Raw genomic sequence first — 18,580 nt, 5'->3', positions numbered from 1 at the left:
GTAACAACGCATTTTCTATAGTGCCTTAAGAAGTTTTAATTAACAATCGAAGCGATCGATCAGCACGAAACTAAATAGCATTCAGATGTGACATTTTCTAGTAAAATTAATTAGCGAAATATTGTTGATGAAACCGGAAACCGGATCCGTTGAGAGGTCAATTTGAACGTGGTTTGCGATCGGTTGAACTCGTTCACTTGTTAATACGAAATCGTTAATCTTGTACATCTGAGAGGAGGATGATGGTGATATTTTATACTATGCCAAAACGATTGTCAATTAAATCGTAATTAATCATTAAGTCATTGTACCGTTTGTTATTTCTAGCTGGTAATTTCGTTACACGTACATAATTACGTGTGTGCGTGTATCATTATTTGATAAAGTCAGAGAAGGGGAGAGAGAGAGACAGAGAGAGAGAGAGAGAGAGAGAGAGAGAAGCGAACAAATTGTGGAAATGAGAGATACAGAGAAGAAAAGTGAGCGAATAAGAAGTGTGTAACCAACTGTTGATATTGCTAACTAATGCAATAAAATATCTAATTGAATATGAATAAATAATTATGCTAGATACCGATTTCATTATTTCCATTGATAAATAAATAAATAAATGATTGATTCCCGTTTGTGTTGTTCTTCTATACTGATCGAAACGCGCTTCATTATAAACTGAAATGTACAATGTATTTAACGTGTAGGAATTAGTATGACGCCTACATGCCGCAACCCGTCAGCCATCGGTGAAGTTTGTAGCAAAACCTCGTACGATCATTGACCAGAAACAGCATAGATTGGACATTAAATGGGATTTGGTGTCTCAGGCTCTGAAATATCGACTAGGAAAAAAAAAATCACTGGTTTTTTAGCGCACTCTACTCTTAAACAACGGTGAATTGGAGAACTATATAACAGACGAGTTATACGATTATTATCAAATAGTAGAAATTTGTTAAATAAAATCACTGAGCAACTAGACCAGATATCACAGACGAGTTTGGATGTCCGAATATTCAATTTATCGTGTTTTGTATTTTGAGAATCACTTGACCCCCGTATCATTTTTATGTCACATTCTACCATATCGATATAGGCACAGGTACACTATTACAGCGCAACCAATTTTTTAGCAATAATTTATAACAATCGACTTGAACAATTTATTTAAGACAAATGACGTGAATTATTTGTTAATTCAATCGTAACAGATAAATTGTGAAAATTATTAAGTAATGTTTAAAAATATTATAAAAATAATTTAATAAGTTTTAAATGAATTATTCAACCTATGAAATAATGCATTTCCGAATATTATTTAACAATTTTAACTGTTTACATACAACAACTGTTCAGTGATTGAATTCCTTTGTACTTTTACGCATTATTTCATAGTTTGAATAATGTATTTATAAAAATTAAATTATTTTATTTAGAATAAAGAAAAAAGACAGATAAATAATAAACATATTTCTTGCTCTCTAAAACAATAAACAAGCAAAACTTTCTATATACTGCGCGATTATACAAAGGCGACAATAACTACATAACCTGATTTTTGATTCTATAAATTTTCTCCAAATAAATTTTTATCTAATGTATATCAATGCAGCTGTAACTTAAAAATTAGTATTATGAATTAGTATAATTTTGAACCGGTAAAAAGTTTAACAAATTATTATTTAACACTGTAATAAATAAGTAGAAGTGTAATCTTGCGATAAAAATATAAATATTATTAAATTGTTGATTGGTATAATAGTTTTTCGAAAAATTATCAATTGCTCCACATCACTGACGCCCGAAAAGTCAGACTAATCTTAACCTATACGGACAGTACATTACTCCAAACGAGGTATAAGAATGTGTTAATACCTGATCATGACAATTTGAAATTGAATATAAATGTAATTGCTATGGAACGTCTGTCACCACATTACGTAACAAGGAAAAGTATAATAAGTACACGGCACTCTTTAAGCAATATAAAAAGCAAAGCGTGTAACGGAAAGTGGACGGGATTGGTACTCAGGGCGGGTCTCGAGTGTAGTCACCTCCTCGTGGTGAGACCTGGTAATTGATATCATCTTCCAAACAATAAACATTGAAAAATGATACCAAGCTAAGAACTACACAATCTACAGTTCAATTTGTTAAAAACTCTATCATTTGATTGAGTAAACTTGACTGTAAGAATAATTAGTTATTAAGTAAATTATTGACAAATTACAAACTTCCATCGAAGACTACAACCTACTTCTCGAGATACTATCTTCAAGACTTTTTAAAACCCATGTGTACCCGGAGAACATGACTCTCGAAGAGGTGACACGACAGAGCCATCCGTCGAGCGGTTCCCCTGATACTTATGTTTTTTAAAAGATATTCAAGCGCGAATATCCCGAGAGCCAGAAGGTACATCTCGCAGAAATTTCAAATTTTGTATCAGGAGCATATGACCATCGAAGAGGTGGCACGATAAGGCCACACGGTTCTCCTGATACATAGGTTTTTCGAAAAAACTTCAGGCGTGAATATCTAGAGAGCCAGAATGTGTTCCTCGCTGCAATTTCGGATTTGTATCAGGAGTACATGCCCATCGAAGAAGTGGCACGACGAGGCCTCGCCTCTATCGGTTCTCCTGTTAGATAGGTTTTTCAAAAAATTCCAAGCGAGGATAACTCGAGAACGAGAATGCGTTTCTCGCTGAATTTTCTGATTTGTATCAGGAGAAAATGGCCAACGAAGAGGTGGCACGTCAAGTCCTCGCCTCTATCGTTTCTCCTGATACAAAGGTTTTTCGAAAAAATTTCAAGCGTGAATATCTCGAGAACAAGAATTTGTTTCTCGCTGAAATTTCGGATTTTGTATCAGAAGCACATGACAATCGAAGAGGTGGCACAACAAGACTAAATCGGTTCTTATGATACATAGGTTTTTCGAAAAAACTTCAGGAGTGAATATCTAGAGAGCCAGAATGTGTTTCTCGGTGTAATTTCGGATTTCGTATCAGGAGAACATGACCATCGAAGAAGTGGCACGACAAAATCACGCCTACAGCGGTTCTCCTGATGCATAGCTTTTCGAAAAAATTTCAAGCGAGGATATCTCGAGAACAAGAAAGAGTTTCTCGCTGAAATTTGGGATTCGGTATCAGGAGAACATGCCCACCGAATAGATGGAACTACAAGGCCTCGCCTCTATCAGTTCTATGATACATAGGGTTTTCGAAAAACTTTCAAGCGTGAATATCGCGAGAGCCAGAATATGTTTCTCGCTGAATTTTCGGAATTTTTGTATCAGGAACGCATGCCCATCCAAGAGGTGGCACGACAAGGCCTCGCCTCTATCGTTTCTCCTGGTACATAGGTTTTTCGAAAAAATTTCAAGCGGGAATAACTCGAGAATGAGAAAGTGTTTCTCGCTAAAATTTGGGATTTGGTATCAGGAGAACATGCCCATCGAAGAGGTGGCACTACACGGCCTCGTCTCCACCGGTTCTCCTGATACATAGGTTTTTCGAAAAAATTTCAAGCGAGGATATCTCGAGAGCCAGAATGCGTTTCTCGCTGAATTTTCGGATGTTGTATCAGAAGAACATGCCCAAGGAAGAGGTGGCACGACAAGGTCTCGCCTCTATCGTTTCTCATGATACATAGGTTTTTCGAAAAATTTGCAAGCGAGGATATCTCGAGAACGAGAATGTGTTTCTCGCTGAAATTTGGGATTTGGTATCAGGAGAACATGCCCATCGAAGAGGTGGCACTACAAGGCCTCGCCCCTATCGGTTCTCCTGATACATAGGTTTTTCGAAAAAACTCCAAGCGAGGATATCTCGAGAACGAGAATGAGTTTCTCGCTGAAATTTGAGATTTGGAATCAGGGGAATATGCCCAACGAAGGGGTGGCACCACAAGGCGCCGCCCCTATCGGTTCCCCTGATACATACGTTTTTCGAAAAAGTTCCAAGCGAGGAGAACTCGAGAACGAGAATGCGTTTCTCGCTGAATTTTCTGATTTGTGTCAGGAGCATATGCCCAACGAAGAGGTGGCACGACAAGTCCTCGCCTCTATCGTTTCTCCTGATACATAGGTTTTTCGAAAAATTTGCAAGCGAGGATATCTCGAGAAGGAGAATGTGTTTCTCGCTGAAATTTGGGATTTGGTATCAGGAGGACATGCCCATCGAGGAGGTGGCACTACAAGGCGCCGCCTCCATCAGTTCTCCTGATACATACGTTTCTCAAAAAAATTTAAGCGGGGATACCTCGAGAACGAGAATGTGTTTCCCGCTGAAATTTGAGATTTGGAATCAGGGGAACATGCCCAACGAAGAGGTGGCACTACAAGGCGCCGCCCCTATCGGTTCCCCTGATACACAGGTTTTTCGAAAAAATTTCTAGCGAGGATATCTGGAGAACCAGAATTTGTTTCTCGCTGAAATTTGGGATTTGGTATCAGGAGAACATGCCCATNCGAAGAGGTGGCACTACAAGGCCTCGCCCCTATCGGTTCTCCTGATACATAGGTTTTTCGAAAAAATTCCAAGCGAGGATATCTCGAGAACGAGGATATGTTTCTCTCTGAAATTTGGGATTTGGAATCAGGGGAAAATGCTCAACGAAGAGGTGGCACTTCAAGGCCTCACCCCTATCTGTTCTCCTGATTCATAGGTATTTCGAAAAAATTCCAAGTGAGGATAACTCGAGAACGAGAATGTGTTTGTCGCTGAAATTTGGGATTCTGTATTAGCAGAACATGACCATCGAAGAGGTGGCACTACAAGGCCTCGGGCCCATCGGTTCTCCTGATACATAGGTTTTTCGAAAAAATTCCAAGCGAGGATAACTCGAGAACGAGAATGCGTTTCTCGCTGAATTCTCTGATTTGTATCAGGAGAACATGCCCAACGAAGAGGTGGCACGACAAGGCCTCGCCTCTATCGTTTCTCCTGATACATACGTTTTTCGAAAAAGTTCCAAGCGAGGAGAACTCGAGGACGAGAATGCGTTTCTCGCTGAATTTTCTGATTTGTGTCAGGAGTATATGCCCAACGAAGAGGTGGCACGACAAGGCCTCGCCTCTATGGTTTCTCCTGATACATAGGTTTTTCGAAAAAGTTCCAAGCGAGGATATCTCGAGAACGAGAATGTGTTTCTCGCTGAAATTTGGGATTTGGTATCAGGAGAACATGGCCAACGAAGAGGTGGCACGTCAAGTCCTCGCCTCTCTCGTTTCTCCTGATACAAAGGTTTTTCGAAAAATTTTCAAACCAGGATATCTCGAGAACGAGAATGTGTTTCTCGCTGAAATTTGAGATTTGGAATCAGGGGAACGTGCCCAACGAAGGGGTGGCACTACAAGGCGCCGCCCCTATCGGTTCCCCTGATACATACGTTTTTCGAAAAAATTTCAAGCGAGGATATCTGGAGAACCAGAATGTGTTTCTCGCTGAAATTTGGGATTTGGTATCAGGGGAACATGGCCAACGAAGGGTTGGCACTACAAGGCGCCGCCCCTATCGGTTCCCTTGATACATAGGTTTTTCGAAAAAATTTCAACCGAGGATATCTCAAGAACGAGAATGTGTTTCTCGCTGAAATTTGGGGTTTGGTATCAGGAGAACATGCCCATCGAGGAGGTGGCTCTACAACGCCCCGCCTCTATCAGTTCTCCTGATACATGCGTTTTTAAAAAAAATTTAAGCGGGAGATACTTGGAGAACGAGAATGTGTTTCTCGCGGAAATTTGAGATTTGGTATCAGGAGAACATGCCCAACGAAGAGGTGGCACTACAATGCCTCGCCCCTATCGGTTCTCCTGATACATAGGTTTTTCGAAAAAATTCCAAGCGAGGATAACTCGAGAACGAGAATGCGTTTCTCGCTGAATTTTCTGATTTGTATCAGGAGAAAATGGCCAACGAAGAAGTGGCACGTCAAGTCCTCGCCTCTATCGTTTCTCCTGATACAAAGGTTTTTCGAAAAATTTTCAAGCCAGGATATCTCGAGAACGAGAATGTGTTTCTCGCTGAAATTTGGGATTTGGTATCAGGAGAACATGCCCATCGAGGAGGTGGTACTACAAGGCCCCGCCTCCATCAGTTCTCCTGATACATACGTTTTTCAAAAAAATTTAACCGTGGATACCTCCAGAGCGAGAATGTTTCTCCCAGAAATTTGAGATTTAGAATCAGGGGAACATGCCCAACGAAGAGGTGGCACTACAAGTCTCCGCCCCTATCGGTTCTCCTGATACATAGGTTTTTCGAAAAAATTTTAAGCGAGGATATCTCGAGAACGAGGATCTGTTTCTCTCTGAAATTCGGGATTTGGAATCAGGGGAACATGCCCAACGAAGAAGTCGCACTACAAGGCCCCGCCCCTATCGGTTATCCTGATACATAGGTTTTTCGAAAAAATTTCAAGAGAGGATATCTGGAGAACCAGAATGTGTTTCTCGCTGAAATTTGAGATTTGGTATCAGGAGAACATCCTCATCGAAGAGGTGGCACTACATGGCCTCGCCCCTATCGGTTCTCCTGATACATTGGTTTTTCGAAAAAATTCGAAGCGAGGATAACTCGAGAACGTGAATGCGTTTCTCGCTGAATTTTGTCATTTGTATCAGGAGAACATGCCCAAGGAAGAGGTGGCACGACAAGGCCTCGCCACTATCGGTTCTCCTGATACATAGGTTTCTCGAAAAAACTTCAAGCGTGAATATCGGGAGAACCAGAATGTGTTCCTCGCTGAAATTTCGGATTTGGTATCAGGAGAACATGCCCAACGAAGAGGTGGCACGACAAGGCCTCGCCTCTATCGTTTCTCCTGATACATACGTTTTTCGAAAAAATTTCAAGCGAGGATATCTCGAGAAAGAGAATGTCTTCCTCTCTGAAATTTGGGATTCGGTATTAGCAGAACATGACCATCGAAGAGGTGGCACTACAAGGATTCGTCCCTATCGGTTCTCCTGATACATAGGTTTTTCGAAAAAATTTCAAGCGAGGATATCTGGAGAACGAGAATGTGTTTCTCGCGGAAATTTGGGATTTGGTATCATGAGAACATGCCCAACGAAGAGGTGGCACTACAATGCCTCGCCCCTATCGGTTCTCCTGATACATAGGTTTTTCGAAAAAATTCCAAGCGAGGATAACTCGAGAACGAGAATGCGTTTCTCGCTGAATTTTCTGATTTGTATCAGGAGAAAATGGCCAACGAAGAAGTGGCACGTCAAGTCCTCGCCTCTATCGTTTCTCCTGATACAAAGGTTTTTCGAAAAATTTTCAAGCCAGGATATCTCGAGAACGAGAATGTGTTTCTCGCTGAAATTTGGGATTTGGTATCAGGAGAACATGCCCATCGAGGAGGTGGCAGTACAAGGCCCCGCCTACATCAGTTCTGCTGATACATACGTTTTTCAAAAAAATTTAACCGTGGATACCTCCAGAGCGAGAATGTTTCTCGCTGAAATTCGGGATTTGGAATCAGGGGAACATGCCCAACGAAGAGGTGGCACTAGAAGTCTCCGCCCCTATCGGTTCTCCTGATACATAGGTTTTTCGAAAAAATTTCAAGCGAGGATATCTGGAGAACCAGAATGTGTTTCTCGATGAAATTTGGGATTTGGTATCAGGAGAACATGCTCATCGAAGAGGTGGCACTACATGGCCTCGCCCCTATCGGTTCTCCTGATACATTGGTTTTTCGAAAAAATTTTAAGCGAGGATATCTCGAGAACGAGGACCTGTTTCTCTCTGAAATTCGGGATTTGGAATCAGGGGAACATGCCCAACGAAGAAGTCGCACTACGAGGCGCAGCCCCTATCGGTTCTCCTGATACATAGGTTTTTCGAAAAAATTCCAAGCGAGGATATCTCGAGAACGAGGATATGTTTCTCCCTGAAATTTGGGATTTGGAATCAGGGGAAAATGCCCAACGAAGAGGTGGCACTTCAAGGCCTCGCCTCTATCGTTTCTCCTGGTACATAGGTTTTTCGAAAAAGTTCCAAGCGAGGTGAACTCGAGAACGAGAATGCGTTTCTCGCTGAATTTTCTGATTTGTGTCAGGAGCATATGACCAACGAAGAGGTGGCACGACAAGGCCTCGCCTCTATGGTTTCTCCTGATATTTCGGTTTTTCGAAAAAGTTCCAAGCCAGGATATCTCGAGAACGAGAATGTGTTTCTCGCTGAAATTTGGGATTTGGTATCAGGAGAACATGGCCAACGAAGAGGTGGCACGTCAAGTCCTCGCCTCCATCGTTTCTCCTGATACAAAGGTTTTTCGAAAAAATTACAAGCGAGGATATCTCGAGAACGAGGATATGTTTCTCTCTGAAATTTGGGATCTGGAATCAGGGGAAAATGCCCAACGAAGAGGTGGTTCTTCATGGCCTCACCCCTATCTGTTCTCCTGATACATAGGTTTTTCGAAAAATTTGCAAGCGAGGATATCTCGACGGCCAGAATGTATTTCTCGCTGAATTTTCGGATTTTGTATTAGGCGACCATGCCCAACGAAGTGGTGGTACGACAAGGCCTCGCCTCTATTAGTTGTCCTGATACATAGGTTTTTCGAAAAATTTGCAAGCGAGGATATCTCGAGAACGAGAATGTGTTTCTCGCTGAAATTTGGGGTTTGGTATCAGGAGAACATGCCCATCGAGGAGGTGGCTCTACAAGGCCCCGCCTCTATCAGCTCTCCTGATACATACGTTTTAGAAAAAATTTAAGCGGGGATACCTCGAGAACGAGAATGTATTTCTCGCGGAAATTTGGGATTTGGTATCAGGAGAACATGCCCAACGAAGAGGTGGCACTACAAGGCCTCGCCCCTATCGGTTCTCCTGATACATAGGTTTTTCGAAAAAATTCCAAGCGAGGATAACTCGAGAACGAGAATGCGTTTCTCGCTGAATTTTCTGATTTGTATCAGGAGAAAATGGCCAACGAAGAGGTGGCACGTCAAGTCCTCGCCTCTATCGTTTCTCCTGATACAAAGGTTTTTCGAAAAATTTTCAAGCCAGGATATCTCGAGAACGAGAATGGGTTTCTCGCTGAAATTTGGGATTTGGTATCAGGAGAACATGCCCATCGAGGAGGTGCCACTACAAGGCCCCGCCTCCATCAGTTCTCCTGATACATACGTTTTTCAAAAAAATTTAAGCGGGGATATCTCGAGAACGAGGATATGTTTCTCTCTGAAATTTGGGATTTGGAATCAGGGAAATGCCCAACGAAGAGGTGGCACTTCAAGGCCTCACCCCTATCTGTTCTCCTGATACATAAGTTTTTCGAAAAAACTTCAAGCGAGGATATCTCGACGGCCACAATGTATTTCTCGCTGAATTTTCGGATTTTGTATCAGGCGAACATGCCCAACGAAGTGGTGGTACGACAAGGCCTCGCCCCTATCGGTTCTCCTGATACATAGGTTTTTCGAAAAAATTCCAAGCGAGGATAACTCGAGAACGAGAATGCGTTTCTCGCTGAATTTTCTGATTTGTATCAGGAGAAAATGGCCAACGAAGAGGCGGCACGTCAAGTCCTCGCCTCTATCGTTTCTCCTGATACAAAGATTTTTCGAAAAATTTGCAAGCGAGGATATCTCGAGAACGAGAATGTGTTTCTCGCTGAAATTTGAGATTTGGAATCAGGGGAACATGCCCAACGAAGAGGTGGCACTACATGTCTCCGCCCCTATCGGTTCTCCTGATACATAGGTTTTTCGAAAAAATTTTAAGCGAGGATATCTCGAGAACGAGGATCTGTTTCTCTCTGAAATTCGGGATTTGGAATCAGGGGAACATGCCCAACGAAGAAGTCGAACTACAAGGCCCAGCCCCTATCGGTTCTCCTGATACATAGGTTTTTCGAAAAATTTTCAAGACAGGATATCTCGAGAACGAGAATCTGTTTCTCACTGAAATTTGGGATTTGGTATCAGGAGAACATGCCCATCGAGGAGGTGGCACTACAAGGCCCCGCCTCCATCAGTTCTCCTGATACATACGTTTTTCAAAAAAATTTAAGCGGGGATACCTCGAGAACGAGAACGTGTTTCTCGCTGAAATTTGGGATTTGGTATCAGGAGAACATGCCCAACGAAGAGGTGGCACGACATGGCCTCGCCTCTATCGTTTCTCCTGATACATAGGTTTTCCGAAAAATTTCCAAGCGAGGATATCTCGAGAACGAGAATGTGTTTCTCGCTGAAATTTGGGATTTTGTATCAGGAGAACATGCCCATCGAAGAGGTGGCACTACAAGGCCTCGTCTCTATCGGTTCTCCTGATACATAGGTTTTTCGAAAAAATTTCATGCGTGAATATCTCGACAGAGAGAATGTGTTTTTCGCTGAAATTTCGAATTTTGTACCCGGAGTATATGACCATCGGAGAGGTGGTACGACGTAGCTCTCGTAAACCGGTCTTCCGGATAGAGTAGTGGAAATATCTTTATTGACAGAGGGTATTTCGAATTTTATATCAGGAGGATGTGACCAACGAAAATATGGCACGATATGTTCCCGTTTCTAGCAATTCTCCTTATGCAGACGTTTTTCTGAAATTTTCAAGCGTTGATATCTCAAGAGCCAGAAGGTGTTTCTCACTGATTTTTCGAATTTTGAATCAGTATCATATGGCTATTGAGGAGATGGCACTATAGTGGCTCTCGTCGAACTGTTTTTCCTGAAACAGTGTGGTTTCCAAAGTTTTTGAAGCTGAAATTTTTCGGGAATTGATAGTTACTTTTTAAGGAGATTTTTTTTGTGAATATTTACTTATTGACTATTTATTGCTTGACTCTAGTACTGAATCAAATATGTTATACGGAATCAAATGAATGTATTTTGTATGATGTAAACTGTAGTATTGTTTGCGTAGTTTTTAGCTAAATATCGTTTTTCAAACTTTAGAGTTTGTAAAACGGTATCAACTACCAAGACCCACCACGTGGAAGTGATTACGTTCGGGTCTCATTAGAATATATTGTAAATCAGTAGTGTTTTATTTATTCATTACACGAGTCATGATTGACACTTGTGTTGAATTTATGTAATTTTTTAAAAAGAGAAAAGATATTTATAAGATAGAGCATAATGATTTGATCAGTCTGTTGTGTAATTTATTAAAGAGATATTCTTGTTTGACTAATTAATGGTAGGGACTAAATTGTTTTCCTAATTATAGATTCAAAGAGAAATAATGAAAGTATCTAATGATATTTAAATAGCAATAGTATTGTTAGACTAAGATTATTTATGTACATGCAAAGATATAACGCATATTACAGTGATTGTTAAAGAATGATAACTATCAAAGTGCATCTCTTGCTGCACAACTTTCAGGTAAAGTCAGCGTTGCACAACAGGTGTAAGTCAGTATTTCCAAAAACAATTTTTTTATTACAGTAATCAATAATTTTACAGTTCTTATTGTTAGTTCTTAACTTATAACTCTGTTGATATATTAAATGTTAATTTATTAGTCAGTGTCATATAATTCCATTGTCTAACTGGGATAACTGGTCTAACTCAACATCTAATGCTTTTTCGTATCCCAAGTTTTGGGTGTCGCTTGATTCCCATACTATTTTCGTGTCACATTTTACCATATCAATTTATGCAGGCTTTGCACTGCAGCGTTACTACTAATAAAAATTAAAATCAGAAAATATGAATAATGTTGTTACATCTGTGAACGTGAACGCTTGCGTGACTATTCTTGAGAGACGACCAACTTAATTTTTGACGATAATATAGTTATTTTTCTACATAAGTCAGCATCGTATGTCCACATAACTTGTCTCAACTGTTTCTCACAGCTTCGACGGTAAAATTTCCAGAGCGCGTAGAATAAGATCGACTTTGTCAAATGTAGCATTGATCCCCAACAATCCAACTCGCAAAACTTTCCCCACAGTTGGTCCCAAGCCTCTGCTGATTTCCACGTTGCAGCTGAAGTAATCACAATGGTTTTAATATGTTCAAAAACAATTTTCTTTCACTTCGTGCACAATTGATTCAATCACGTTGCGAATGTTGCAGTCGAATGGTAATGTCACAACAATTCGATTCAAATTTACGAAGAGGAGACGACTTACTTTTTCATGGCACGTTGTATGATGATCGTATCGTCGACGCCAGGTGGCAGCTCTATTGAGATAACCGTGGATAATTGATACTGTGGAATTTTCACGTAAGATCGAAGACCCCGTAATTCAAGGCCCCTTCTTAATCTGGCAGCTGCGCTAGCGTGTCGGATCCACGATGCTCGGAGACCCTCTTCAGCGATTTCCGCCAACGCCTCGCGAAGGCCATAAAGAAGCGTGGCGCTTGCGGTGTGATGGTACACGCGACTCTCGTTCCCAAAACATTTCCAATAATTTCCAAGGAGCGTCATGTCCAAGTAATACGAACTGGGCTTGGTCTTCCTTTGCAGCAATTTCGTCCTAATGCAACAGAGAACGCGATGAAATTGCCGTGTCGTGATGAATGGCGAGTAATTATTAAGAATAATTAGGCCAGAAACTAGTAATAATAATAAAGAGTTGATACCGAGGACGAGTGCGTGTACAACGAGGTTGTGCGTTAATAATCGAGGCGAGCGTAACCTCATTGGGCGCCGTTAAAGAAGAAACATGCGAGGAGATTAGTAAATTGACAGAGGTAAATTTTTACTATGGTGGCACATATAGGTAGGTCTCGTCATAATGGATGGTTCAGTGACAGACACAGACTATTCCATTCAAAATGCATCGGACTATCATCGAAGAAGAATTCACCCGTCGTCTTCTATGAATCATAGAGGAACCGAGTCGACCGCGAGTCACCGTGACGACCTCGAGGATTGTATTGATATTCAAAGGGGATCGCTAGAAGTCTCAATTCTCTGACCATTTTCACAAGTGTTCCGGGAGATACGGGAGATACGTCGCGGTTTGCATCAGACAAAGAGAAACAGACAGCGACGTGATTACGTACTCAGCCCGTGGACTAAACGAGATAGGCGATAATCCTGGAGGAGCACCGAGAACCTTTTGACTGCCAGTATAGGCTGCATCGACGCCCCAGGAGTCCATGAAGAACGGTTCGCCGCCCAGCGATGCGACAGTATCAATGATAAAAAGCGCGTTGTATCTGGAAAAATTTTTCATTTACTTTACGTGCCCAATTTGATCGATACATTTTTTCAGTTAATGTTTAAGGAAATGCTTAAGAAGGGTATGATGGATGTTGGGTAAACTTGTATTAAACAATATCATGATATTCTTTTCTGCGATAATACAAATAGAATGCAATTCATGTTCAAGTTACGTTTGAAAAGAAAATCATTTACCTGTGAATGAGATCGCCGAAACCTTCTAGTGGTTGTTTCAAACCTGTGGAGGATTCAGCGTGGACCATGAAAACCGCGGCTGGATTATACCGACGCAACGCTATTTCCAGTTGTTCCAACGTGACAGCGCTGGTGTGTTCTGTTTCTATCACTTCCGCCTGTGTGTTTAAATTTAATCTTAGAGTCTTGATAGCGTTGATTCTTTCAAGAACTGTACTACCTACGTGTACACCAATTCGAGCAGCCATGTCAGCTGCGCGTTCACCCCAAATTCCACTCTTGACAACGAGTACAGTTTCGCCGCGTTCGAGCAAATTTGTTAAACAGGCCTCCATACCACCATGACCTGACGCACTTAATACCAATGTGAGCCTATTATTGGTTTGAAACACATACTGAAGGCCTGCCTTAATCTCATCCATCAACTAGGTTGTTAATCAAGAAGAAAAAGAAAAGATTGAAATGTGATGTCATTTTAATTTTATATCATCTTACATGGTATGAAACATTGCCCGATGACAGAATATACAGCTCACAGATAGCAATCTCTCAAATTGTTTCTCTAAGCAACAATAACCGGTCAAATCATACTATACATAAGTACTTCACGCTCTTTCAATTTTATTGAAAAACTGTGTATCAGTCGCTGTCCTTCGATTTAGTTAATTTTTATTTTTGAATTATATATTATTTATTAATTATATATTAATATAATATATATTAATTATTAATTATTAATTATATATTAATATAATATACATTAATTATAATTATATATTAATTATTAATTATTAATTATATATTATTAATTATAATTATATATTAATTATTAATTATTAATTATTAATTATTTGAACGCAAGACACGGTTACCTGGCAAATTTCCGGATGAAGATGACCGAGAACTTGATTTTTAAGAGATTGAAGAACTCGCTCCGAACAATTAGTCGGCCCGGGGCTTGTTAAAATTTTTACAGGTAGCTGCAGTTTAGTCTTAAGTATCGCTGGCGGTTCCTTGTGAGTAGCAAGTTGGTTCCACTCGGGACACATATCGATGTTCTTGTTGCAAATTTTTTTGCAAACTAGCTGTAAATTAAAATATATGTTTTTACTCTACTTCTCCCTTGAATGTCAAAATGATAATTAGCGATGTCAACCGATAACGATGAAACGTTGGTAAAATTCCAGTTATGCACTTTGTTCAGTTTTACAAATAGATCGGCTAATTGTTATCTTTTACAATTTCATATCGAGTAGTGCAAACATTATTTGGAAATAATTTCCGAATACAAAACACGCTGATAAATTGTATATTATCTTCTGTCTTCTTCTGTTTGTTATTACGTAAGAATGTAGCGTAATACTTCTACGTTATCTATATTATAAAATACCACGTAAATTTGTCACTTACAACTTATGGCTCTCGAAGCTCGAGACAACGTACAATTTCGTATTGATAATTGAACCAAGTGTTGTTCACCCAACCAGAGCGTATGGCATACTGTAGTAATGTTTCCCAGAATTTAGCAGATACCCAGACCGTTCAGATACCCTCTCTACAGTTTAGATATTTTAATTTAGAGTGATCGTTTTTACGAAATCATAAAATATGCAATCAATTTTAACAAAACGCGATAATTTTTGTTACGTAATAAACCGACGATGAATAATGTATTTGCCCGATAAGATGTCGCTATAAATTTTCGCACATCAATTATGGAAGGATTGAATATTATAGGTGCAATATACGCAGACGAGAAATTATTAATTTACAAGCGCTGTTGAGCCGAGATGGATAACGAATAAAGCGTTTCGACGTTTATCAATTTATTAAGTGAACTCGGAGCACAAAGAAATCTCTTCATTGAATGATGAAAATAGTTTGACACTGCCGCTGCCTGATAACCTTACGTTACGAGTCTGATCGTAATTTACATAAATAAGCGAATCGTGAATTACGTTAACGAATAGATGAGAAGCAATCATTTATTCGTTTCTTGTGAATTAAATTTTATTTTATATCCAATAATAATTTTCATCGCTAGTAATGTTGGATGACCAAACCGGACAATATTGACTCTATGCAAATACTGACAATCCACGTAAAAGTGGACTGTGAATAGTCATAAGGGCAAGATCCAATAGTTGGTCATTTATGCTCCTTCCCCTTCCACTTGACGATGATAACCAAATATGTATAAGGATATGCATTAGAGACATTCGAGAGCATAAAACATTCTAAATCATTATAGAGACATTCTACGTCATACTCAAGAGCATTAGACATTCATCATATTCTAAGACATTCTAAATCATTGCAAATCACTCTATATCATTCTATTTCATAGACGACCACGAATAAACTCTTCTAAATTATAAGCGTGTTGACTCCATTACAAGGAATCCAACAGTAATATGATAAAAGATTAATTTGAATCCTGTTAATTTACAGATTTATAATGCATTAGTATTGTTAGTACGCGTGTGCAAAGTATTGATGGTGAAGTGATGTTATTGTTAACTTTCATCATCAAAGGTAAGAAGCATATGAGCTTAACATTTATTCGAATATTATTTGTAAAGCACTGAAGCGTAGTATTGCAATTATAATTACAATTACAGAGAGCAGGATCACAGACGAGACAATTCATTTTCAATAGATAACTAAACGAGAGAGAGAGAGAGAGAGAGAGAGAGAGAGAGAGAGAGAGAGAGAGAGAGAGAGCTTTATTCATATCCGTCGTCGATATTCACACCTGCTTTCAGTTCACTCTGTATTCACGTATTCGACATCGAAAGTTGTCGACACCTAACACTTCATTACATTCCACAATGAGACACGTTTTATCTGGTCACAACTACGGGTGCAAACGATCAGTTAAGAGTGTTTTAGTGTTTTAAATCAATAACGTTTATTTAAACAGCGCACAAAAATTGTAAAACAACGGACTTGTCGTCCAAACACTAATAATAACAAAATGATACTTGCAAGTGGAGCAGTAGGAGATACACAGCACGACGGAGATATCACTTTCTAGCGTAGACCTCGGTATCGAAGAAGAACTATAACACTCGTGCGTTGGAGTCGGTTCTTATATACCCCCGAATCTTTTGTGTCTTTTCCAGGTCGAAGGATTTGGAAGTTTTATTACTTAATTGGGAACTGCACGGTCAGGGTCATGAGAGTTTTCTTTTGGCAATTACCTTATGGCCTTGACGGTACTACGTCCCAGGATCCACGTCGTTGAAAGCAATACATTTATTGTATTAGTTATGGTACTACCTGGGTCGTGTCCCCTACAATTGTGTATAATTTTACTGTTAAATATATCTGTTTACAGGCGGGCATTTATACCTGTTAACAAGCGGGAAAATAATAAACTAGCGTGTATTTTCGAAGTACACGGCTGCAACAATTGTAACAAACTGCCCAGTAAACGCACAGTTTCCATTAGAGAGCGACACTAATCTTATCTAATGGTTGCGATACAGGCTTTTATGTAATATATTTTCGTATCAAGGTGTGCATAAAGATAATTAAAATAAACAAAATACTCTCGCACGAATATTATCTGCGTATTGAAAATATGCGTGTTCATAAAAGAGTTTTTATATACGAGTAGTTAAACAGCGACATTTCTTTCCCCTTTCGTTTTCATTTTCCTTATCTGCGTTTCATTTTTCTTCGGATCTCATTTCCACAAAGAACACAAGTGGCGCAACGCCATCACCGTAAGCGAGGGAAGTTTCATAAACTATGGAGCAACTAGCGACGACAGAGCTGCCACGGAATATTCGTGCGGCGAAATGTGCTAATGGAAAAACTGAATGCGCGTTTAAATGCTTTTTGTTCCCGCGGTAGGTCCGCCATTAGCTTTCTAAATGCGATGAGTCGTTATCAGATCCGCCTCAGGTTACGTTTATCAAAGCTGCTTTCGTTTGTCGAGCACGTATATCATGGTCTCTTCCTCGCACGTGATCCAAGACGCGGCTGATTCCTAGCGGCAACTAAAGAAACACTATATTGAAATAACTAATTTCACGATTAGAGTATAATTGATATATCGAGTATTTAATAAGAGTAAATTAATTTAATAAAATTAATTTAATAAAAGTATACAATCAATTTAATAAAAGTAAATTAATTTGTGCGATTTGTATTTAATTTGTACGAAAGCATATGTAATTAAAAACTGCGTATATATAAGAAACATATGCTCGAAACGTGTGTTCACGATATAAATAAATTTGATTAGATTTCTTGAATTTATTCTTTCGAAGAAGACTGTATTTAATTCATAATTCGTAGTAACGAGATAATATTTTAGTGAATCAGAAGTAAAAAACTCTGTACAATCAATCCTTTTTTTCTTTACTTTCCGGTTAACATATATATATAATTTATTAGCGGTTGATCTTTACTGTTAACATTTTGTAGAAGGTTGCATAGCTGATCAATGACAATAAATTGTAAACAAAGCATTTAACGCATGCTTGTAGGTAAAAAACATTATGTAGTTCATGGTTCTAGCAGGAATAAATTCCTTAATGCGTATTCAAGATCATAACGGAGCGCTGGCGCGGCATTCCTTTCGCTAGAACACAAAGAAAATACGCAGGCAAACGTTGCATTAACACATCAGAAAAGGAATTCCAAGTACATATCTATCTCATTTTACACGACTTTTTCAGATTCTTCAAGATACGCCGTGCCTATTATTTTTATATCCTTGCCTATTATTTTTATACTTTTTACTCTGTTGCAAAATTTCTCAAACAAAGTATCGAAGATGAATTGAAATTAATGCACGTACGTTTCAAGTTAGTAAAACTTGAAGATCGTCAAAGTACTGACGAAAGTTGATTCGTAGTTGATTCAATAAAATAACAGTCTTGACAGTTTAACGAATCGTAAATCAACGCATCGAATTAATGTTTATACGTATCATTTCACGACGAAGCGAACGATAACTCTTCCTTAAGCGATTAAAAATTCCCCTGTCAGCTAAAGCAAACCTACGAAAATGCAAATCCACCGGAGGGTCAAGTTCGGTTGCTCGACATCGCCTTCCCCTTCCCCATCGTGCTTCCATCTAGCTCTTAGCTCTCCCACCCACTTAAAGTTCCCTTTATACGCTCGTCTCTCTCTCTCTCTCTCTCTCTCTCTCTCTCTCTCTCTCTCTCTCTCTCTCTCTCTCTCTCTCTCTCTCTCTCTCTCTCTTTCTCTCGCACGCCCGTTC

The 18,580-nt window shown here is 39.5% G+C and overlaps 1 protein-coding gene and 1 long non-coding RNA gene across 4 annotated transcripts; both read right to left on the bottom strand.

Moving 5' to 3' along the window:
* Positions 1-577: 577 nt before the first annotated feature.
* Positions 578-15,414, bottom strand: LOC122536685. Its single transcript, XR_006308456.1, has 3 exons — positions 15,405-15,414; positions 2,248-2,253; positions 578-901 (listed from the first exon to the last, which is right to left on the bottom strand). It is a non-coding gene; the product is annotated as an uncharacterized LOC122536685 (long non-coding RNA).
* LOC122536684 (alanine--glyoxylate aminotransferase) lies at positions 11,744-16,794 on the bottom strand. 3 transcript variants are annotated; one of them, XM_043669226.1, is made up of 8 exons: positions 16,696-16,794; positions 16,545-16,637; positions 14,214-14,426; positions 13,566-13,766; positions 13,342-13,499; positions 12,987-13,142; positions 12,107-12,454; positions 11,744-11,960 (listed from the first exon to the last, which is right to left on the bottom strand). In XM_043669226.1, exons 3-8 carry the CDS (start codon positions 14,388-14,390, stop codon positions 11,822-11,824), a joined length of 1,179 nt encoding a protein of 392 aa, XP_043525161.1. In that variant the 5' UTR covers positions 14,391-14,426; positions 16,545-16,637; positions 16,696-16,794; the 3' UTR covers positions 11,744-11,821. The 3 variants fall into 3 exon arrangements, with proteins under 3 accessions (XP_043525161.1, XP_043525160.1, XP_043525159.1); XM_043669225.1 differs by lacking the exons at positions 16,545-16,637; positions 16,696-16,794 and adding an exon at positions 16,330-16,455; XM_043669224.1 differs by lacking the exons at positions 16,545-16,637; positions 16,696-16,794 and adding an exon at positions 14,752-15,353.
* Positions 16,795-18,580: the final 1,786 nt, after the last annotated feature.

Source organism: Frieseomelitta varia, unplaced genomic scaffold (assembly GCF_011392965.1).
Source record: "Frieseomelitta varia isolate USP_RPSP 00005682 unplaced genomic scaffold, Fvar_1.2 scaffold_866, whole genome shotgun sequence".
Taxonomy (NCBI): Eukaryota; Metazoa; Arthropoda; class Insecta; order Hymenoptera; family Apidae; genus Frieseomelitta; species Frieseomelitta varia.
Note: the sequence above shows the minus strand (reverse complement) of the source record. Positions and strands in the feature narration are given on the sequence as shown.